Source organism: Motacilla alba, chromosome 2 (assembly GCF_015832195.1).
Source record: "Motacilla alba alba isolate MOTALB_02 chromosome 2, Motacilla_alba_V1.0_pri, whole genome shotgun sequence".
Taxonomy (NCBI): domain Eukaryota; kingdom Metazoa; phylum Chordata; class Aves; order Passeriformes; family Motacillidae; genus Motacilla; species Motacilla alba.
The window spans coordinates 104675596-104699500 of record NC_052017.1 but is presented as its reverse complement, the minus strand read 5'-3'; the positions used below and the strand labels follow the sequence as shown (position 1 = coordinate 104699500).

Genomic DNA, 23905 nt, shown 5'->3' with positions numbered 1-23905 from the left:
TAGCTGGCTATTTCTTCATAGTTTAATGTAACCATGCATTTGTAGAATTCAATTTTGAAAACTGAGAAACACTGAAAATTGTAAAATAAAATCACAACTGATCAAGGACTCACTGCCTCTCCTGAGTTAGCTTGGGTTTCTCATCAATTTGCTTCTTCAGCAACATCTTTCTAAAGTATTTTTATTACATATCGCACATTTCTAAAATATTTTAAACCTATGCAAAAATTAATAGCTCTTACCACAAACTGTATCTGCACAATGAGACTAGTTACAGCATTTTAAATGGTGGAGGAAGACTTATCCCCTAATTATCAAATGTATCTTTTTGAAAATATGGATATGGTTTTCAAGATAGTCAGGGCACTACATAGCAACTTCAACAGCTTTTTGAAAAGATACTTATATTCCTTCCAAATCAACTCACACTACCAAATTGCCTTCTTAGATGGCAGGATTCCTTCTCAGGCTCATCTAACAGTCAAAAGAAGCCAGAGCTTGCCCATTTGAAAGAGGAAAGGATCAGAAAGGGGAGCTTCTCTATAATTTTCATCTGGTTATAAGGACCATTATGAGCAAACATTATCAAGAGTGTGCCAGTAGTCCTTAACTGCTACAAGACTTGTTATTTACAGAGTACTTGCTTTCACAGAGGCATGGTAATTTGTCTTTTCATATTTGTAGTCTGAAAAGTACACCAAGATATTTATGGATGAAACCTCATATAACTATTGAATGCTTTAGTTTTATCATATTTCAATTTTGAGACACAACTGCCTGATTTTATTAAGTCTTAATGTACAGAATTCCTACTTTAATGAGCAGAGGTCCAAGATCATGCAGGCCTTTTTTTAGCTCAGCATCAAAACAAATCATCTCAGAAACTAAATCCTACCAATCAGCAATAATTCATCTAGAAAAAGATAGTAAATCATCTGTCCTTAAGACTTACATTTACATTTAGATATAAATCTAAATATTAAAAGTACTACATTTCTATACATGCCAACAGTATAATATAATACTTTTAATATAATAACTGACAACCATTAATGTCTTCAACCTAGATGGTTACATATTCTTACTATGCAGTATCTACATCAATGCAATATCTACAGGGTTTTTGAGCTATAGCAATAAACAACTGTTCTCTGACAGAGGCCACTTGTACGCTACATTAAGACATCAGAGAAAAACACAGGAGACAACATTGAGGATATTCCCAAAAAACGTCATCATGAACGTATATACTCTGAAGTAATGACTTTAAGTGTAAAAATATCTGATTTAGCTATAAAGCAAGGAAAGTAAGGATTTTTATCCATTGCTTCCATGCCTCAGATCACAACAGGGAAGTAAATGGACTACATTTTTTCTCTCTGCTTAACAGGATGGCTCTGCTGACCTTTGCATTTTATAAACAATTATGTTTATAAACATTATATATATATATATATATAAATATTGACAAACAGCTTACATTTTAAAAGTTTGAAATATATAACTATGAATCTAATAATATTATGAAAATTATTAATATTATAATTACCAAGGGAATTATATAATCAAGTGGGAAAACCATCTTCACTTCAGCAACACAGTTATGTGAAGACAGCTTTAAAAGTCAGGTAAAATCCCTGACAATTTTTTTATGCTAGTGTAATGATGCTTCTGAAGCCTGAACAAACATGAAACGCTTCACAATTCTAGTGCTAGTAGATTACCAGGTGTACTGTCTTCAAACTGTTCAAGTAGTGCTTCTGCCTACCTCTTTAATGCTTTTAACCCTCCCTTCAGTCCACCACTTGTTTAACATGGCAGCTATGAACACCACAGTACAGACAAAAAGCAGTTTAGCCTAATTTTAACAGTATTTACTGTGTACTGCAGTGAAAGCACTACTTCTAACATGAAGTTACTTCACAGAAATCAGATCACAGCAAGTATGTATTGCCAGCATGAAAGCTTTATAGATTAATGGTGTATCTGTAAATATAAAATAATTTTAATTCCAAGAATTATGTTGCCTCAATAATGTTTTAACATTCCATAATTCCTGTATATCAAATACAATATAATGCTAGATGCCCAAGCATGTGAAGTTATTTTTCTGTTATGCAAACAAAAACCAGGTGCACAATTAATTCTCAGCATCCCACAAGTCTTCAGATTTTATTCTTAATAAATCAAATTTGACAGATCCTTCTTGTGCCTCCTGCCTTGTGCAAAACGAGAAATGGTTGCAGTATCAATGAATTCTGTGCAAATAATTGAGCAAAAATCAACTCAAAACGCAAATATCACAGTATGCTAATAGATAATTCTCAAGAACAATTACTTTAAAAAGCCTAAACAAGAGGTTCAAACCTAAACTTCTGTTTTTAGTGAGGTTTAAAAAAAAGGCACTGAAAAACTGGACACAGAGCTGGCAGTTTCTACCCAAAGATACTGTTATTACCTTCTGCTTAAACTTGTTTTAGTTAAGAATTTAAAGATTTCTCCTAACTGAACTTTGCATATGTAAGAAGCACGGCAAGCATCTGAAGTTAGAGATGCAGCATCTAAAAACATCTTTTCCCCCCACAATGCCACAGGCAGAGCTCCCATTGCATTCTACTGTTGAAATGAAACCAAAGGAAAGAAACAAGTGGCTTCATCGCATACTGGCTTACATGGCTCTGTCATGTTAGCTGTTATATTTCATTTAATAAGAAGTGTTAAAGAATTAGATATTGACTCTTTATAATACTGTTAGTAGGAGTCTAATTTGGGTACACAACCACAGTAATAAAAGCAGTTTTTCACTCTGGCATTTAAAAAGAAGACAAGTTGAGTAGAATTGTTACACATGTAACAAAGTTTGAGGACACACAAAGCATATTTTGAAATTTTTAGGTTACCTCTGCCTCTACATCCACGTTCTGTTTCAGAAGCAACTTCAAAATGTCGACATGGCCGTTCTGGCTTGCAGCTTGCATAGCTGTGTGTCCAGCACATTGCCCGTTCACCTGGAATGCCAACATTTGCAGGTGAGTTTCAAGACACACACACACACACACACCTGTGAGGCCGTTTAGCAGTAGAAAACTTAAAGCAACAGCACACATAACACAGAATCAAATGAACAATTTTAAGATGCCTTCTTAGCATCTACAGATTGCCTAGGCTTCTATATTTCATTTCTTTATTAGCTAGACTGAAGCAAAGAGGAAGAAATGGATTTATAACAAACATTGAGACATTAATGATACATGAATTAAAAACATTCATCTTTGGGTGACCCCTGTAAAGGCAAGATTTTTGAGAACAAGTTTCAGATTTATACCTGTCCTCTGCTCTGTGGTACAACTTCCTTGCCAAACTTACAGCAACAATAGGAGAGAGTCTGAACAAAAACCCATGCTTTGTAAAATCTTAAGTTAAAAACCAGTGCTCAGAACCAAAGAAGTTCAGACTCTTACCTGCAAGCATTACTACCGTTGTAGTGAGAAAGACTAAGTTTAAAATATGTTCCCTAAACAAACTCCTATAATTACTAAGCATTTTCTTTTAGACTTTTCAGTATTAGACAAGTTGGTAAAAGAAATCTGACAGAGAACAGATTACATGATCTACCTTGTGAGTTTTAATAAAACAAAACAAACTCATAACAACAGCAAAAACATCCTGAAAAATCTACCCTCCTTCCTTCCATCCCCTTTGAAAAAAGAAGAATTTGAAGACCTTGCAGTAATTGTGAATGTTTGGCCCTCTGCACCAACTCTGGCAGCCAGAGGCTGAAAAGAACCCTAATTTATGGCAAACAAAAGACTACAAAATCTGTCCAGCAAGAAAGTATGTACAGCTCTGTGTTCACACAGCCCACACACATTTCACAGGACAACAAATGGAAGAAGAGATACTGGAACTAGCTGTATTACTTCTAAGAAGACACACTATCTACTGGCAAGGAGTATTCAGAACAGCTGCACTTCCTTTAGTACTAGAGGCCCCCCAAAAGAGATACTCCCAAAACAGAACACTCACATCTACGTCTGGCCTCTTTAGCAAGTCTTCCACTTTAGCAACGTCTCCATTGGCAGCAGCCTTAACCAATTCTTCATTGAGATCTCCAGACTCTTGTGTTTCAAATAATTTTTTCAATAGCTGGGACAATCTCTCTGTAATTGTTAACCAAAGGACAACTACAATTACAATTCTAATTACACAAGAACAGAAAAAAACCCAGCTACATTTGTTTTGTTTCTAAGGCCATGTACATAGTAATACACAAACTACCATAAAATAGCAGCTGTAAAATGACTGAGTTTGAAATAAGAGCTGCACCCTAGTACCCTTTAGACAGTGGAGACTGCCACATTAGACACTTCAAACAAAGATGGTTGAACCATAAATAGCTTTTCTTTTGTAAAATACAAAAGGGTGGGACAAGGTAAACACATGAACTTATGTATTGCTATTACAGACTTTCTAACATTAGGTGTAGCCTGTCTTCTGTGATCTGAAACACTAAGTTGTATTACTCTTCTAGATAGTTTTATGGCCACTGTACTCGGTTCTTTATTCAGAAAACTCACGGCATCTATGCCTCCCTAGGAAAAAAATCTAGAAAACTATGTAGAAAGTTTTCTTGGCATTAAAGCAAATATGTGAAGAGGAAAGAATAACTACTATGACTAAAAAAAGGAAAAATTCTAGTTTCAATTGAAAAGTGCCAACAGAATACAAAACACGCTGGACAGTCTTCCTGCCTTGTTATTATATGAATGACAGCATGTTCAACAAAACTGAAGTGTGATTACATAGACACCAAAAAATCCCACTGTAATTAGTCACAGGATGTCTAAGTTTTAAGGCAGAAATTTTAAAGAAATAAATATCCTGAGTTATAATAAATAACCACCTGCAACAGATTCCTTGCCTGTGCCTGCTATCTTAAACCACCTATTAAACAAGGAGGCTGCTTGCTACTGCCAGGGACACTCTCTGCATGCCTCAGTCCCTATTTCAATCTGATGTCCCTTCCAACTATTTTGAAGTCTTTAGAGTGGACCCCCAAAGACACACCTGCACTGTGATCAAACAGAAGCACCTGATCAATATAACAACATCTCCATATTGACTGCAAGCTTTTTTCCTATCTTTCTCACATAAAACTTCAATTACACAAACTCCAAGGCTATACCTTGCATACAAGCAATGTATGAATACCTAGTAACATTTTTTTAATTAACACAATTACTTGCCATACATATGGCAATATTACTACTTATTCTTCAAACTTACCACCAGATGCATTACTTATAGCAGATCCTGCTGATGCCACCTTCGAGACAGCTGCTGGATTATAGGTCCAAGACGTCCCACAAACCTCTACCTTTAAGTCACTGTCTGAATAGATCTGCTGAACCCGACCGACTTTACCTAAAGTCTGAATTAAAGAAAACATCAAATTCAAATAAAATATTCAGATTTCTAAGTATTTTATTTTTAATATTATATAAATTTTATGAAGTCCATTGTTTAACAGCAAAATCACTACTACTTTTATATAGGTTTCATGAGGTAAGCAGATTGCTGCACCTGATCAAGTATTACACTGCCTTTGATGAAAATTTAAAAGAAAATCCCTTTTAGACTGCTGCAGCCTCCAGGTACATTACCAATACTGTACAGGTACCATACCAATAATACAGGTACATATCAATAATGTACAGGTACATTACTAGAAATACTGCACAAGCATGACCTTTCTATGAATGCAAACACACAGCTACTCACTGGAAGCATTGCCTCAGCCCACTCTCCGTGACCTCTCTGGAGAAGCTTGATTCGTTCCAGGTCGTAACAAACTTGAACAAGGTCTCCCACTTGGAATTGAGAGGTTCCTCCTTCTGCACCTTGAGCAGCATCTCCACTTCGGACAACGTTGGCCTTGGTGAGAACAGCTGGATTAAATGTCCACCTAAACAATGAATAATTTAAAGTATATATTAAACACACAAAATGAAATATATGTTAAAAAATGATCTTTTGGTTAAGTTTCTGCTTATACGCCAACAAACTTTCTGTGACTGGATACCATAGATACTATATTTGCTGTTATCCAGTTTTTGTCCATAAACTTGCCTCATTAATTCATTAATTGTGGCTCATTAATTAATTTCAAGGATAAGCTTCAGAGATATACATTTGTAAAGGCAATTAAGAAACATCCTGTCTAAGAGAAAGCAAGCTGACAGTAATGTAGAAGTCCTGAAAGGAGCTATACTGTTACTTTATTTTTACAGGGATAGGAAATAACTGGTTGAAAAGCAGCAGATCCAAGTTGTCTCACAAGGACTGAAGTGTCAGGAAACAACATAAGAACACAGCATTTTGGCCATTCCCCCCAGGTCAAAAGATGCAACATAACAATACTTTTCAATTAAATAGATGTCCCAGATATACCTCAATTTTCAATCAAACTATCCTATTGGTATTTAAATTGAACTGATTTAGAGGCATTACACTGTTTTGTCAGGGAGAAGACCACAGGACAGAGCAGCTCCTGTCACTGAGTCTGCTGACATGACTGCCAGAAGAAAAACTTGCATCCATTTAGCTGGGAAAACAGGTTTGTTCTGCATTACTTTGCAATATTAGCCAACAATATCTTGAGGGATATCCTGAATGAGCAGTACACTGCTATTTTTTTCTGGACAAACTGAACAGGTCAAACTTCATGAACTGGAATGATGAACAACTGAAATGATACTCCATTCACCTGCTACTTTTTAACAATAAGCCAAATACTTGAGAGCAAGAGAAGAGAAAACCATGTGGCCACATTAGATTCAAACCCCACTGTACAGCTGGGTTTGAGTCTTGTTAACATGGATAGAGCTAAGTAAAATTCAAACCTAAACTGCTTGTGGGGAATGGTTTTGGCTTCCCCAATACCTCCTATTCTTGATCTGTATTTACATAAACTAACATTATTTTGAATAATAAAAGGCTAGATATGGATCATGCCAAGGTGACTCTAGTTTAGACAAGATCCTCCCCAAAGTTTGTCACCTGTCCTCTTAAACTACTTTCCTGAAAGCACACAATGAATTGCTATTACCTTGCCTCTTGAAACCATGGGATAGATAGTTTTTAATTTAAAAGGAAGCTACTGCTTAAAACACTGCATTTTGCAAGTAAGATAGTCTAGAGCACCATTTCTTATTTTGAACATAAATTTTCACAAGTGAGAGGCACAGCAAAATTCCTTTTCCTACTAAAGCATCCTCAAAGTTAAGTCCTCATGACACATCTAGAAGGAAATCTTAACAGACACAAAAGGAGAAGAGAAAGCTTCTGGTACCAAGTAATCATAGTCATTGAAGGCAAGGGAAGTTTGTGAGAAGCAACAATGAAGGCTATAGAACAAACCTGTTGCCACTTGGATATTGTACTACAATGTCATGGTCCTCATCGATGCCACAAACCGTTCCGGTTGTTGTTAAAGTTTCAAACATGCCATCAGTCCATCCTCCATGACCATGCTGCAAAGACTGCACAATTTCCAAGTCAAGGTCAATGTTTACAAGGTCACCTATTTGCAGCCCACCAGGGTTTCTGTTACCATTTTGCTCACCTGAAAGGAAGTAAGAAGAAAAAAAAAAGTTTACATCACCATACTAATTTTCCAAGCAATTTAAAGAATCAAAGTTAATTTCGGAGACTCATAAAATTGTTAAGGTTGGAAAGACCCTTGAGATTTTCAAGCCCAATCATCAACCAAGCACCACCACCGTGCTCACCATTGAACCCTGTTCCAAGTACCCTATCAACATTTTTTCAACACTTCCAGGGATGGTGATTCCAGAACAATGTCTCTGCAACTATAGTGGCCAACAGGTAAAAAAAACTTTGGAACCTCTGGCAACAGAACTGTGTGTTTCTTGTTGAGTTTTCAAGGTAAATAGCAGTGACACTGGCAAATGCTAAATACTTGTGACCAGTTCCACTATGGGCTCTAACTAGGATCTTAAAAGCTATCATATGGTGTTAGATATCTGGACACATAAAAGTTGTGGTGTCAATAAAACAACAGGGCTTTTGTGCAAGGAGTTAGATTTATTATATCTCTTAGCATTTAAGCCAGTTCTGTAAGAATGAAGAGCCATGTTTGGCTTTTTAGAAATACAGTGCACAGGACACACAACACAATTTATAACTTAATGAACACTTAAAAGCTCCCTTGCCATCTCCTTGGCACACTGATACCAAATACAATTTAGAAAAGCATGACAATTTATCATTAGTACACAGAAATGTTACTATTTACATTTCACTAGTAAGGACAGTACTTTTGGATGACATTTAGAAAGGAAAGGGAAATCCAGAGTGAGTATAATTAATACCAATCAACATGAATTTACTTCAGCTTACCTAACACAGGACAATGGTCTCTGTAGAAAGAGCCTCCTTTTGCATCTTGAACACATTTCAGGTCAGACTACAGAGAGAGATTGAGAAAACTTTAGTCCTCAGTGACAGAGTCTCCAGGTCAGTGAAACTAGAACTGAAATATTCAATTGAGAAAGGCTGAAAATTATGTGTACAAAAACATGTCCCATGATGCACATAATCTCAAATACTTTCCAATCTATCAGCCTTGATATTCTCAAAACTTTAATAACCTTTATAAATATAAGAGGCTATAAAGGATGAGAAATGTTTAGTTCAAAGACAGGAATTAACACAAAGCACCTCTGCATTGTTCTATTTAGTTATTTTTCCTTTTAAAAAATAATTCTGTGAACACAAGCAAGGAAACATCTTTTAATGCCTGCCAGTGCTGCCCACTCTTCCCAACACTTTTTGACAGATCCATGTTTAACTTGGAAGAAAACTTGCCACTCAGATTCTATAAAATGAAAACTTCTTAATTGAGAATATGCAGAAGGGTATTACTTCAAAAAAGCCTACAAAATACCACACTGAGCTAAACATGTTCTTTTTAAAGAGAAGGGTTTTAAAGCTCATTCTTCATAAAACTGTTTCATATTATGAGAAAGAGAAGCTTCAAGTGTGGTAACCAACTTCTATTCATAAAGCCAGTGGATTTTCTATAATTCTCCTTTCCTTTATGTGTAATGCTTAATTCCAAATAGCTATCATCTGCCATTGTTCCTTATGAAACAATTCTCACTAAACAAAGGGCATTTTTGTGTGCAAAGTAAGTTGGGAAGGAGATCAGAAACTGCAAAATGTGTCAGAATATTCTATGGCATGGGGGAGGAAGTAGGGGACAGGTGATGGTAATGATATAATTAACCACAACTAAACATACTTGAACAATTCTTTTACCCCTGCCCGAGATTTACTGACAGACTGTCCTCCTGCAAAAGGATTAAAATGAAAACTCTGAACTCTTCCAAATCATCAAGGCTCTAATGAGCACAACACCGCCCTTGGCAACTGGTAAGCAGAAACAATACAAAATTCAGTCTATGAAGAATGTACCGTCGCTTTGGAAAAACGATGAAGACAGTCAGAGGAAAACAATGAGATTTTAGCCACTCTTCAAATCCCCAGAGGAAGCAGAGAAAGCTTAGCTTGCTCGGCACGGCAGCAGCAGGCCTGCGGCAGGATGCTGCCACCCGGTGGGCAGGTGCTGGGTTTAGCTCGGCCGCAGACAAAGGGGCTGCGCGGCCCATCCCAGATGGCAAATTCATTCATTCCCGGAACGAGGGAGATTGAATGTGCCCGGGAGCACTGCGTCTCACCCACTGAATACAAGCCCTCCTTGCAGGCAACAAGCAGCTGTCTGTGAAGGAAACAAGGAGGGGTGCACATGCAAGAGCTGCTGTCACATTCTTCAGAACACTAAGAATAGAGTGCAGGAGAGTCCAAAGGCTCTCCTCCCTGCCAGGCAAATCAGGGTGAAAGATTGCTTGTGTTACAGAAAGTGTTAATGCACTGAGCAGACTGAGGGCTAAAACCTAGCAGAAGAAACAAAATGTTCATTAAAAGGCTAATTACTATTTTGCAGCTGACATTACTTGGAAGCTGTTACAGTATCCTAAATTTTATAGAAAAAAACCCAAAACTCAGAAACCTGCACTTGTATTTTACCCTGCCTGCACTGTGACCTGCACACAGTTTATTTCTGGAGTATAATGATATGCTTGGTTGAAAGACTAAGTGGTAGACTGGTGTCCAACCTCAGCTTCACAACTGTCTCCCTTTCTCTTACATGATGTAGTCAATGTTACATTGCTAAAGAATAAAACAAGAGTATGATCTAATTATAGCAGAAAAGCAAGGGAACATGGCTTTTTTTTTCTTTTCCAGAAGCCTTCAACAAAATAATGGAGGACCCAAAACACACAAACATAAGACATTTACAGATATTAAGATAGCACAAAATAAACTTATATACTGTATATAAGCAGAGTGCCTTTGGCAACGTGGCAAACAGCACTACTAAGAAAAGTACTATCAACATGATAAAGGCCTGCAAATGCCTTAAAATATAACCAAACCCAAACAAGATTCTGGAGTTTTAAGACAGAAAACTGTACTTAGTTGTATTTCACTGTATTTCAGAGCCACAAAAGCTGGGTAAGCAACTACAATTTTCCTTCTAGCACTTGGCTGTTACACTTTTCAGAGAAGGAAAATAAGCTTTCTCCTGCTCAAGTAATTTAAGTAAAAAATCAGGGATGATGGTAAGCTTCTGGTCACGCTACACTGAGGACTGCATGGCAAGAGGCCCCCCTAGTGCACATGGAGCAAAAACACACATGGATGGAGCCTGGATGCACCAGGCTTTGCACTTCAGAGAACCCCACTGGGATTTCTAAAAGTTATGAGTCACCCTGAGCTGTCAAAATCAATAAAAATACCAGATTGTTTAGAGATGACATGTGCAAGCATAAAAGGAAAAGTACCCAAACAAGGGATGTCAGAATACAAGTTTTAGACTCACTGTGACACCACCAGAAAAAGTAGTAACAACTGTGAGGCTGGGTGTAATGTAAATACATGGTGGAGATGAAAAAAATCAGCTTTTCTACAGTGACTTGATGGAGAAATCATTTGCTAAACCCCAAGTAGGATTCTTTCAGGAAGTAGAAAAATAAGCAATAGATCTTGTAGAATTTGTGTACAACTAGAGGCAGTTAAGCAGGCAATCAATCAGAACTCAAGGAAAAGCATGCAAATCAGACATTGCACTGCACAACCTGCAGGTCAGCAGTGACAGCTGATGCACATGAGCAATGGGTAATAATGGTCTTTGCCTACAATGGAGAACTTTGGTCTTCTAGCACCCACACTTTAACTTCCTAAAAATCTGCATTCCATCATTATGTGATTCTATTACATAGAGATCATGACTTGCCCAGTCAAATAGGAAATACAATAAATGTACTTTGACATACCATCCAATTATACCAATGGAAATAAACAGCAGCAATTTCATCTTCATAAAACTTCAGAGAATGAGAAAATGTAGACCAAAGTCAGCAGTGCTGCCAGATGGTGTAAAAGCACCATTATCCCCGACCTTGAGGACGAAAAACAAAGCTGGAGCAGCTGACTACAGAAATAACTTTTAAGTTATTCCAATCAATATGGAATGCCATCCATCAATACCAGGGAGGAAGGATCTACAGACTTTGTAAGAAAACAAGCTTTGCTGCTGAGAAAAAGAGGAATGTTTGATCCAGATGCACCGATGCAGCATCTAACAACAGCAGCAAGTATCAGGGGAGAAATTAATACTGATCTTACAGATACACCAGCAGGAATAGTGCCATAACTGCAGTTGTTCAAGGTAGCACTGGATACACACAGTAAAGGTCACTTTAGGTCTTCAAACTCACAACAGCTTTTGGCAAGGAAATCAGCCCTTTGGAGGCAAATGGAAAAAGCTCAGTGCATGCTGCTTTGTCACCAGATTAAGGCAACAAGAGACTGGATAAATCCGTATGTTTTAGCTTAAGGTTTATAAGAAACACCGTGTTTCAAATTTCATGAACTCAACTCCTTGTCAGTTTCAAGCTGGGAAAAGTGAAGCAATAAATGGAGAAGGTAGAAGACAGTAGAGAAAGTGACTGAAACGACAAAAAGGTGTGAGGCACAGAAACAATAATAACAGTTTCTTAAAGAGGAAACCAGACCTCAGGCAAATACTGGGTGAATGGTTTGTAACCTTACTATATATTAGAGGCACTTATAAAAGCTTTGCATGTGTAACTTTTATTTTTTTAGAAGGAAGATACAGTCTTCCTTGTCAGTTAATACTATAAATAAAATTGGAAAATGATCAGTAAATACATTTCTCCTTAATGGAAATATTTTTCTTCGCAACACATAAAGATGAAAAACTTCACTTGGTTGAGACTACAGGAGAAATGCGACTACATCAAAAAGAAGCAAAACAAAGTCTGCTGACAAATGCAAATAAATGCATAAGATAAATCTTCAGTTCTCTAGTCATTTGACTGTCATTACAGGTCTGACAGTTTTAACTACAGTGGAAGTAGTGTTTTACAACATTCACATACAATGCCTAGTATACTAAGATATTTACCTTGCTTTTATTTAAAAAAAGGAAGTGGTAACAAGAAATTCTTAAAATCCTCTAGAGCATATTCAAAAAATAACTTCACGTGTAATCCAAACAAAAGTTGATGAACAGACATTAATTATCAATCACCTAGAGGCAGGCAATCCCAACTTCCCTTACGCACTCACTATTTGGAATTTGTGAAAAAAAGTACACCAACACAGATGGCTTACATATCACTGTGACAATGATGGATGACAACTACAGACACTTCTTTCAGAGGCTACACAGATGAAAGCACAATCTTCAAAAATGAGAAACTAGGAGAGGCTAATCGCAGCCAAAAAAGGCAAGTGGTACAGAGAAAAGAAATTTGAAAGAAACAGATTCCTAAATGATGAAATTGATTTAGGATGCTCCTGTAGCTGGAACTATTTTCCACTGAAAACCAAGGGAAGTCACCAGCTTTACATCCTCAGCTCATGTGATATGAAGAAATAAAATCCAGTCACAAGCCCCAAAAGCAAAATCACAATCTTCCCATTAACTTTTTAATTCCATATGATCTCTCTTTTTTGCAAAAGGATGGGTTCACACATTTTTAGAAATTAAAAAATGCCCAAAGCAGGTTATTTGGTTGACAGCTCAGTTTGGCTCAGGACTCTGAATACATATAGGTAAGAAATGTGAGTAGCACAACAAACCATATAAGCCAACAGTAGTTCATTCTTACTGAGGATGTAGCAAATGACCTAACAGCATCATAAATACAGATTTCAATTCGGGAATTTGTGACCTGTGGCAACAGAAACTGCCAGACTTAAATGTCAGACTTCACAAAAAAAAAAAGAACCAGAGGCAAGATGCACTTCTCAGCCACTTCATATGTAAACACAGCAAACACAAATAAAACCTCCAAGTATCTAACCAGAAATAAATGCATGTTTTCAGTCAGCACCTGCTGCCCCACCAGCCAAACCTCATCTCTCCAAAGCTGACAGGCCAGATAGATTAATTTTGAGGACCAGATGCAGCCTATAAGCTATCAAAGAAGAACACTGACTTACAATAATGAGCTGTGTTTCTTTCATCAGCTCCATTAGCATGAGTCAAGTGTTACCCATTTGCAAGTCAGGGTCTCTTCCCAGCTGTATTTACATGGCTACATACTCTTAAGTATTGTTGATTCCACATTCTCTGGACATTTTAAACCAATTTCCAAGTACCAAAACAATTTTGCCCTAACTTTATGTGAACTTTCTGACAGTCACAGCTTTACATAATGGCACATAAATAGTAGTAAACAATAATAATGAATTGTAAACTTAATGAATTATTAATCAGTTGTAAAATTAAGCATTACATTCAAATGACTCTCATAGATATCCAAGAATCCATTCTGTCTGAAGTGAAAAATGCATTTTTTGAAAACATCAAAGATAAAATTAGTGTAGGAATGGATTACAATCAGGTAAACACTACTTACATGGCCTCCAATTATCCTTTCTGTACATCCACATGTACATATTTTTTTCTCTATTATCCTAAAAACAACATCTACATACATAGTCTCACATACAGTTTAACAGGCTTTTTTTTTAATTAACCAAATATTTCTATTTCTATAAAACTTGTGTGAAGGGCCACCATCACATCTTCAAATTTACAGCTGAAGTACTTAATGGAGTTTTCCAGAAATATTTAACACTTTCATAGGTGGCAAAAGTTTGGAAACACAGTGTAGCTGATTTAAAAATAATAACTTTTTTTTTTTATTAAGGGAATTACTATTTCAAAGCAGCATATAACTTATCTCAAATGTACTTTTTTCATAAGACCAGAAGGAATCTTCAATGATTCCACAGCACTTTTACTATGTAGTCCAAAAATCTTAACATGGCCACTGAAGTCATAACAACCACAACAACAAAAAAAATCAGTTGATCTCTATATCATTCTATCTAGATTTTGTAACCATTACCTTTCCATGTATCACAAGAGAGAAGACACCAAACATTGATTCAATGTTATACTATAAAATACAACATACATTCATTTCTGTCAGTATATAAAGAATTTTCTTTAGAACTGGGGGACACCATGAAGCACATAATTTAATACTGACTTGTATTTCACCCCTAGGATCTTAATGCATCAGAAAAGCTGACCTACACTAAATTGGTTTACTCTTTTTAGGTGTAACACTAAAATATGTATTTACCACAAAAGCGGTATTTATTTTCATTTTAAAGTATAAAAAGTAACTGTAATTGAGACTATAAGGTCAAATAGTTGACATTCAAAAAAGTAACTGGTCAGTGTTTAACATTTTATTACTGTTACACATCTGACAAGATGACACTTCAATGTTAAATTAACATGGTTTTCCCCTTCACAATCAAAGAAAAATCATGCAGAGAAAATGCTAATTAAGATGTTTTAAGCAGCTGATAATCAAAGTAACCTTTCCTTGACCCACATTAGGATAAGAAAACCCAGCAACAGAAGGCACTTAGGCTAGAGTCTGACCCATTTTCTCTCTAAAGCTGAAGAAGTTGCTGGAGAAGCTTCAAAAGGAAACAGAAAAATTTAGCAGTAAAGCAAATTAAGGTCATAATTTAATTCAACACCTTTCCATTTGCAAAAATAAAATTGCTCTCAATAGCATTCCAAGTATTGACAGTAATTCAAAAACTGCAAATCTTGCAGTAATCACACCAAAATTTGAAGCCAACTGAAGAGTTCAGAAGTTGAAGAACAGAGTTTTTTAAAAAGTTTATAACTATGCTTGCCATTCTTTTCTGAATTTTAATCTAAACACAACAGTAGCACAAGAAGATAAATGTGTGTGATGTAAATATTTACTGTGGCAGAAAGCAGCTCTCAACTTGCAGTTATCCACATTTAATAAATTCCCAGATCAGACGTTCTTACTAATACATATGCATGACCCTTACAGCTGGATTCACAATGACCTGACTACCAGCATGCAAAATGACAAAGCATATTACAAAAGCAGGACCATAAAGCACAAGTTATTCTTACTGCCCTTCCCCCACCAAGCATTTTACCCTTTGTGTTCTTTTATACTTACCATGCCCTCAAAGCCAACTCTGTAAAGGTTTTTAGCACCATTGTCCCAAAGAACATATGCTGCGCTATGTGGACTCGAGGCACTCCAATCTTGGATTTCAGTTACCTATTCAGTTGTGAAAATAAGAAAATGGTTTCTAGAGCAAAGACTCAGAAGCACAATTTGAACTTCAAAATTTACTCATCTCTTCAAAACAATTAATGATATTAATCTGATAATATTTGTTCTGAAGCTGTTTTCTGTTTGATACAAGTGTTCCCTGGGTGTATTAAGACAGTAGTCTGACTATATGTTTTGTAGGCCTATTTTTCTTTTGTGTATTTGGAGGTTATCTAACTACACAAGCAGAGAACAAAATCTGAACTCTTCTGATATGTTCTTACCAGAAGCAGAATTTAACTAAGAAAAACAGGTCTAATTGCTTCAATACGTCTGGTTTAACTTGCATTAGCCTGGTGGCTGTGCACTACGTTAAGAGACAGAGCTTTATTTCCAGAGCCAGCATGTTTAACTACAGTACAAAAGCAGAGTGAAAATGTCTTTCCCTGACATTTCTGAAATCAGGAGGCCATGCACCAAATTCTGAAAACACTTCCATTATTTAAAAAACGGAACAAAAAAATCAGTTTGCAGAATTTGCTTTCACTCATATTTATTTAAACAATGTTTCTGCTAGCTACAACCTACCTTTCCACATTTAAAAACATTTATATGCATATATATAGTTTCAGATGTACAGGTAAACAATCTAAACACAAAGCAGACTGTGCAGGGTAAGACTCTTATATTGCAAAGTTTCAGAGATTCCAATGTATCTTGGCATGGGAAGGGGTAAATAACTGAGATGAAAAAAGCTGCATTTAAATATCCCTTGCTTTAGGAGATTTAAACTTACCATTTCCTTTTAAAATAGGCTAAATATCATAGTCAGGAATTTTTCACTCTCCTTTAAATGCTGTTTAAGTATATTAAAAATAAATTCAACAAAAAACACCAGGTCACCAAGATATAAGGGCATCCAATTCTCAAATTTGGTGATAAAAGTCACAGTGTATTTTACACTGCCTGTTGTATGTTCATATTTATAACAAACCTTCATTAGTTCTCAAGGTAAATGGAAGTTGTAAAAGTAAAATAAACAAATGATATGATTAGTAACTTATCATTCCATACAAATATTTTTCCTATAGCACTGCATCAAAAGCACTCCTATACTGTCCCAAGCCAGCAACATAATAGCCACACTCAAAACTTGCAAAGCTTTTTAATTTTAAACTGGAGAAATACCTATAATCCTTATGTGAAAAACAAAACCCTAGGGCGCCAGCACTTAAAACCAAGAGCAAGAGATACACAAATGTGCTGGCCCACAAGCAGTAAGATTACAGAATGCAGTGATGACTAGAAAGAGCTCCTCCTGACAGCTCTGTTTTTATACCAGTTTTCTAGTAATGCTTAAATATGCTCAAGATCTTAATGTAGCTACACGTCAATCTTAAACAGACAACCATGACAAAAAATAATTAAAAAATCTGTATTGATATATTGTAAAAACTGCAAATTACAATGTAAAAGAACTGGCTGTGGTGTACACACCCTCCCCTTTCTAAATGCTGAGGGGTTTAAAAAGTGCCCAGCCAATTAAAATAGGAACTTTCATGATCGCATTTTTGCTCTACAATTAAAAAGGCCACTGAGGCCATTACATGAGCAAAAAGAGGTGCAGCTTCTTATTTAAACCACTTTTATTTTTACCTTTCCTCTACGCCCATTGCCACCATCTTGATCTTCCCACTGCCAGTCAACTCCTCGCACCACCCTGGCACCTGCAAAGATTCCTCTTGCTGTAATTTTCTTTGATTTACGTCGAGACTCCAACAATACCCTGAAGTTATTAAAAGAAGAACCCACAAATGTCAACATAATAAAGGAAGTCCAAAACAAATCTTTGGGGATGGGAAGGAGAGCATCTTAAAACAAAAATAACCTACAAGTGCAGATTTCAGTGAGTGACTCACAAAAGCAGTACACAAAACCCCACAAACTTCATAAAATCTGATTTATTGAATGTTTATAATTTATTTTTTTTTAATTCTAACAATTTTTCTCCAGACTTCCTACTACCAGCATTCATTTTGTAAATGCTTGCATACAGATCTGTATTTATATTAATAAAATCATTAAAGGACAAGCAGAGCCATATAAACACATTCCTGTTTCTCTCATATGCACTCTAAGCCAATACTTCTGTCCCACAACTGCTCTGCCACTTTTATTCAGAATTATGCTATTAAGAGCATCTCTTTTCCCTCCTCTCTCATTTTTTGTACATGTTTTTTATGGCATCTCTTAGCAAATTTAAGTCAATATAGTAGCATCTATTTTTTCACTCATATTACATAGGGTTTTTTTAAGCAAACCTCTTCTTTTCCTTCTTCAGGACTTCAACAGGACTGAAGTAGATAAGCCTAAACAGAACAGTTCACGATTTTTAAACTAGAAATAATGATCTCAAAAGCCGCCAATTTTTATGTAACAAGGCTTCTTACTCCATACCAGGAACATGTTGCCAGACAAAAGAATTTTTCAGCTGACATTTGGAATGTTTCCTGACCACTTCAGGAAATTTCTCAGCATCCTGCTAACTTTTAACATCCAGCAGATGGCACACAAGGAAAAAGTTCAACTGTTACAATCAATGCCAAAAGAACATGAAAATATTAGCCATTTTTTTCCCAAAAAAAAAAAGTTATCGTAAACACAAAGTAATCCTGTTTAGAGAAGCTTCTTAAGAAGTTCTCAACACCTACAAAACTGAGACAAAAACCTACGTACATAACTTCATTATGCCACCCATATAATATCCCAGACCCGAAAATAAAATAGTAAGAGCTTATGCTTCCCTTCATCAAAATGTTCTTACGTGTCTCTTGCCATTTTTCCTGTGAGACATCCCTCAAATTCAACAGCACTGTTTTGCCCTTTTCTCCTCCCTAAAATAGTTAACTTCCATCATTTTTTCTCAGCTAAGCTTGATCCAATAGAAACAGCTCCTTGGCAGAGAAGCTGCTTTCTAGATAAGAGCTCAGTGAGAGTAAACAAAGAAAGGAAGAAAGTGACGAGATGCAAAAAATTTCCAGCAATATTTTACACAGTGTACAATCTATCTTCAAAACTAAAACTTGTACTGTACTCACCATAACCAGCCTCTTAAAACTACAAAGGAAACCTCAACTTACAAAAGAAAAAAAAAAAAAAACTGGCAAGCATTCTCAAAAGCAACAAGACTTCAAAAAAATAAACAGAAAACATATGTATTTTATCACCTATTCTCCTTTAACTACATTAAAACAGCATCTCAAAGTCCAACTTCTAAGTCTTGTTCTGCATTCAACATTGCAATTGAGAGTAAATTTATGACGCCCATTTGGTACCCAAAGCTACTGGTGTGAGAAAAAAAAACTAAACAAACAAACAAACAAAAAACCAAAAATGTTCTTATGCTTTGATTAAGCCACTGACTTGGGCATCTGAGCCACAGTTAAAACCTTTAAGCAAGCACTTGAGAATGTAAACACAGACTCTGTAAGACATAATTTGAGACCTCAGGCTGTGTGCTCCAGCCACTTCCCTTAACTGTAAAAGAACTGATTAAAGCACACCACTAATTTACAGCATACTTGTAAATCTAACTTCTCCAAAGAGAAGATATAAATGCTGTCTTACACATGCCACATTCAAATGAGCACCATATTGAAAAGGAAAAATTTTGATGCTTTAATGAAAGACCATTCAGGAAACATCACGGAGGTGACATCACAGTGTGTGGCCTTTACACAGCATTTTTCCATAGATCTCAAAGTATTTAGCAGCAGGCAAATACCACTGTTCTCACTTAACTGGTAGATAAATCATGACAAACAGGGGCTTTTGACTGAGACAAGTCATTTAAAGTCAAGAACACACTAAAGGCAATTTTGTTCATAGTTCTCCACTGAGAGATGATAATAGATGCTTAAGAACATGAAAAGCAAGGCAAGAGTAGAACAACCCTTCACAGCATCTTTTCTCTGCTTTCTGTAGCGAGCAGTTTAAGGAGTTCAAGTCCAAGTCCAGATCATTCTGTTTTCCATAACCTTCAAGGAGGATATTTTTCCTCAGTCTGTCCACACAATTACTAAACCTAATTAAACCTTCACATTCAGAATTCATTGACAAATCTTTTTGTGATTACACATAGTATAAAGGTAATTACCTTTGTTTTAAAGGCTGTATGAGAACACAAAAGTTAGGAAAGCCTCAAGGAGATTAAGCAAAAGTGAATAATCATATCCTAACTTTTTTCTGTACTCTGCTCTTCCTAAAATTTCCATGTTTTCCAAGATCCAAAGATTTGTCCTAGCTATCCATCTCCTAGAAACAGAATCTAACCTCAAGCCACTCTCTTACCTACTCCAAATTTCAGTAACCGAACGTTCAGTTTCAAAATTAACCACAAATACCTGTTTCTACTTGATTTCACGAAGTAAATGTTAGGTCTTACCTTTCACTTCCCGGTGTGGTAATTCTGTAAAAACGATGCCTCAAGTGATGCTTGTCCCCATGATAGCAAACTGTGCACAAGTCATAATTTGTGCATTCAGCACATTTCCATCGGATGCCAATGATAGGCTGCTGTCGACAAGTATCACACATAGTCCCATCATGTTTGATACCTGTGGAAGGAAAACAAACAAGAAAAAAACCTGAAAACTTTGCTGCATCACTACACAGACTTCTGTTGCACATCATTATAATTTGAAACCATACACTAGAAAATTAACAATAAAGAGAGGCTGCTGCTTATACCCTATCAGCCTGTATCACTGAGGGGAAAAGATAGTGGACTTTGCCTCGTATCTCCGGCTGGCAGTCTGTTCCTGAAATATTCTATCTTCTCGCAGCTTAAAAAGCTGAGAAGGCTATGTCTGCTTCTTTCCATCTATTCAAAGAAGAGAAAGAAAATAAGAAATCTTTTAACTGCAAGTTAAAGGGTCAGAAATGGATTTATCAAAATACACAGGGCAATCTAGAATTTTATCTCTGGAGTGCAGCTATCAACACACGTTATATCACAAAGGCTACTGTGCTCAACTGTGTGTGGCAGCCTAAAAATTACTGGTTTGACTTACACATTTTGTACACTGGGAAATGCTTGTCTCTATTCTTTTTTTATACAGGAAAAAAATTAAGCTCTCTTGGATAGATGCCATTAGCTTCATGAAAATCTGTTACCATTTTTGAAGCATTTTACTGTTATTCTGGTTTTGTTTCTAAAAAGAATGTGCCAGAGACAGACCAGATGTAACCCACCAGCATGAGCTCTGCCAAGCCTTTCACAAAAACTCATCTGAAGACTTTAGCCTTACAGCTCTGCCAAGCTACAGCAGAGTGAAAATCATCAGACACAGAGTTTCCATCCACCCATTCTAAATACAGTGAACGGACACAAGTTTATTAAAAAAAAAAAAATTCTGCTGTTTGGAAAAAATTGAGCACTAGAAGAGAGAAGCACAAGAATTCAATCTGTAGCACTAGACAGAAATGAGCACTAAGAAGCTAGAGTAACACAGAATTTTCCCAGTCATTGCCCCTTAAAAAAATCCCCGATCAATCTGAAGTTAAGTGAGGAAAAAGAATGGATTTTGCCCCCTCCAGCAGAGATGCTTTCAGAAATGGATGCCAAATGCACTATAAAGCTATTAGTCACTTACACCCATTAGCTGAGCCATCTGTAGCAAAGAAAAATCAACAGTTGGAAAGGCAAAACTGAAGGAAATGCCTTCTTCTTTGATCATTTCACAGAAACATGTAATAGCTGAGGTTGGAAGTAACGTTTGGAAATTGTCACTTCCAACAACCACTGCTCAAAGCAGGATAAACTAGAGCTGGCTGCCCAGGACCATATCCAGTCAAGGTTTTGAGCACCACCAAGAATAGACTCCACAACACAGCATATGCAACCATCCCTAGAAAAAAACCTGTTTCTTCTGTTTCAGTGGAAATTGCTGTATTTCAATTTATGCCTATTGTCTCTTGCCCTGTCACGTGACACCACTGAAAAGAGCCTGGCTCCATCCTCTTTACAACATTCATCAGGTATTTATATACACTCTTAAGATCTCCCTGAGCCTTCTCTTCTCCAGACTAAACACCACCAGATCCCTCATTCTCATCCTGTACCAGATGCCCTTAAGATTCTTTGCAACATTTTGCAGCCCTTCACTTGAACCTCAGTATGACCACATCCCTCTTGCTCCAGGGATTGTATTGAAGCTTTTTACTATTCTTTTGGTTTCAAAGCTGAAGTCTTCAAGAGTGGATGCACTAAAAGCACCAAGATAACCTTGTTTGTGTTTTTGTCACCTTGTTTAAAAAGACTAACTAGTTACAGTGCTTGAGGTTGAGAAGTAATATTTGTTTTGGTGTTATTTCTAACTAGACTGCTAAATTCATATTTCACATAGAAAGAGAAGTTACTCATCTCTTGATTACATTATTTTTAATGCCTGTTAAACTTTTGAGAAGGCATTTGGCCAAGAAATACATTTATTCTGGATGTGAAGGGACTAAGGAATTGGGTGCTGTAGGATTCTTCCATATGACCAAACAGCAGGAAAAAACAGCAAAAGAGCAGTGTAATCAGGAATCATGAGATACAGAATAGGTCATCTCACTGTAAAACTAAATAAAAACTAAACAATTCTTGACAGTGAGGCAAAAGCAGCTATGCAAAACTCAGCAAAATTTCTTTAGGAAAGATCAAGAAAAAACTGTACAAAGATATTTGACTCAAGTCATTTTATTGACCACAGTGTCTGGGACTTAAAAAAAGAACAGTGCATGTCTATACTTGAAGTGTCTGATCTAAAGGGACATTTCTGCATCTCACAGATCCCTAAACACCATCCTGATAGATATGGCCTTTCTTCATCTGCTCCCCGACACATGATTCCAGCAGCAACACCCACTTCAGCACATGCCTCACCTGACCATGCTGCTCCATTCTTTCCACTATGTGAGCAAAAAGTTTTTGCAGAGCTGGGATGCAAACTGCATCAAGAAACATACCAGGCTGGAAAACAGCCAGGAGGAAAAATATTCAGTTGAACTGGTTTCCCAATCCCATTCTTTGAGGTGCTGCACAACATTACTGCCATGAGAAACAAAGAACTGCAGGGCAGGAGCAGGCAAGTAATCCTGCTACAGAATGTCTAACCACTGCACCAGAGATCTGGAGGAAGAAGCAGATTTGTATGCTTCTGGTGATGGTGGACTAAGAGACCTTGAACTTCATCTGCTAAAAAAAGGGTAAAACAAGGTGCTACTACTGATCACATAATGTGATACTGAACTCTTATTCATGGTCATAATACAAACAAAAATATTTAGATCAATAATACACGTTAAAGAAGATTGAAAGAATTTAAGTTCAACTAGATATTACAGGTATACAAAGGTAGTAGGTTGACCTTGCCTGGCTGTCAGGTGTCCCCCCCAACCAGTCTATTACTCTCCCTCCTCAACAGGACAAAGAGTGAAAACAAAATGAAACAGCTTAGGTCAAGCTAAAAGTGAAATTATTTACCAATCACCACCACAGGCAAAAGAGATTTGACTTGGGGAAAATTTATAGCTAATTTAAAAAAAAAAGAGGATGGTGACGAAAACAAAAACTAAAATGCCTTCTCCCTATACTTCACCATCTTTGCAGAGACAACTGCATTCCTTCATTCCAAACTCCTCTATGTCCCTGCTTCTTCCCAGGGTAGGTTAAAATCACATAATCTTTTTGGTTGGAAAAGGCCCTGAAGACCATCGAGTCCAGCCATTAACTGAACACCACCACTAAGATCACCACTAAACCATGTCCCTAAGCACCATGCCTACACATCTTCTAAATACTTGCAGGGATGGTTATTCAACCACTCCTCTGGGCAGCCTGTTCCAGTTCTTGACAACCCCTTTGGTGCAGATGGGGAATGGAGGATCAGTCCATAACAGCTCCTCCCACTTTTCCCCTGCCCCATCATGGGTCCTCTCCACACGCTTTATTCCTTCAGGAAAACACTCTTTGAGCATGGGCTCCTCCATGTGCTGCAGTGAGGGTCCCTGCTCCACTGTGGCCCTCCATGGGGCACGAGGACAATTTGCATCACTGAGGTGTCCATCTGCTGGTTAACCACCCACACACCAAAACTCAGCACGGTGGCACTACAGAT

The 23905-nt window shown here is 36.9% G+C and overlaps 1 protein-coding gene across 7 annotated transcripts in view; it reads right to left on the bottom strand.

The window, feature by feature from the left end:
- Positions 1–23905, bottom strand: part of MIB1 (MIB E3 ubiquitin protein ligase 1) — an 84366-nt gene that overhangs the window by 54628 nt on the left and 5833 nt on the right. For all 7 annotated transcript variants that reach the window (XM_038163836.1, XM_038163851.1, XM_038163888.1 and 4 more), the window contains exons 2-10: positions 20188–20359; positions 17400–17529; positions 15645–15749; positions 8422–8488; positions 7420–7624; positions 5782–5965; positions 5287–5431; positions 4027–4160; positions 2901–3008 (exon numbers count right to left, since the gene is read on the bottom strand). In XM_038163836.1, the coding sequence (XP_038019764.1) occupies positions 2901–3008; positions 4027–4160; positions 5287–5431; positions 5782–5965; positions 7420–7624; positions 8422–8488; positions 15645–15749; positions 17400–17529; positions 20188–20359 (1250 nt within the window). The remainder of the gene's footprint in view (positions 1–2900; positions 3009–4026; positions 4161–5286; positions 5432–5781; positions 5966–7419; positions 7625–8421; positions 8489–15644; positions 15750–17399; positions 17530–20187; positions 20360–23905) is intronic.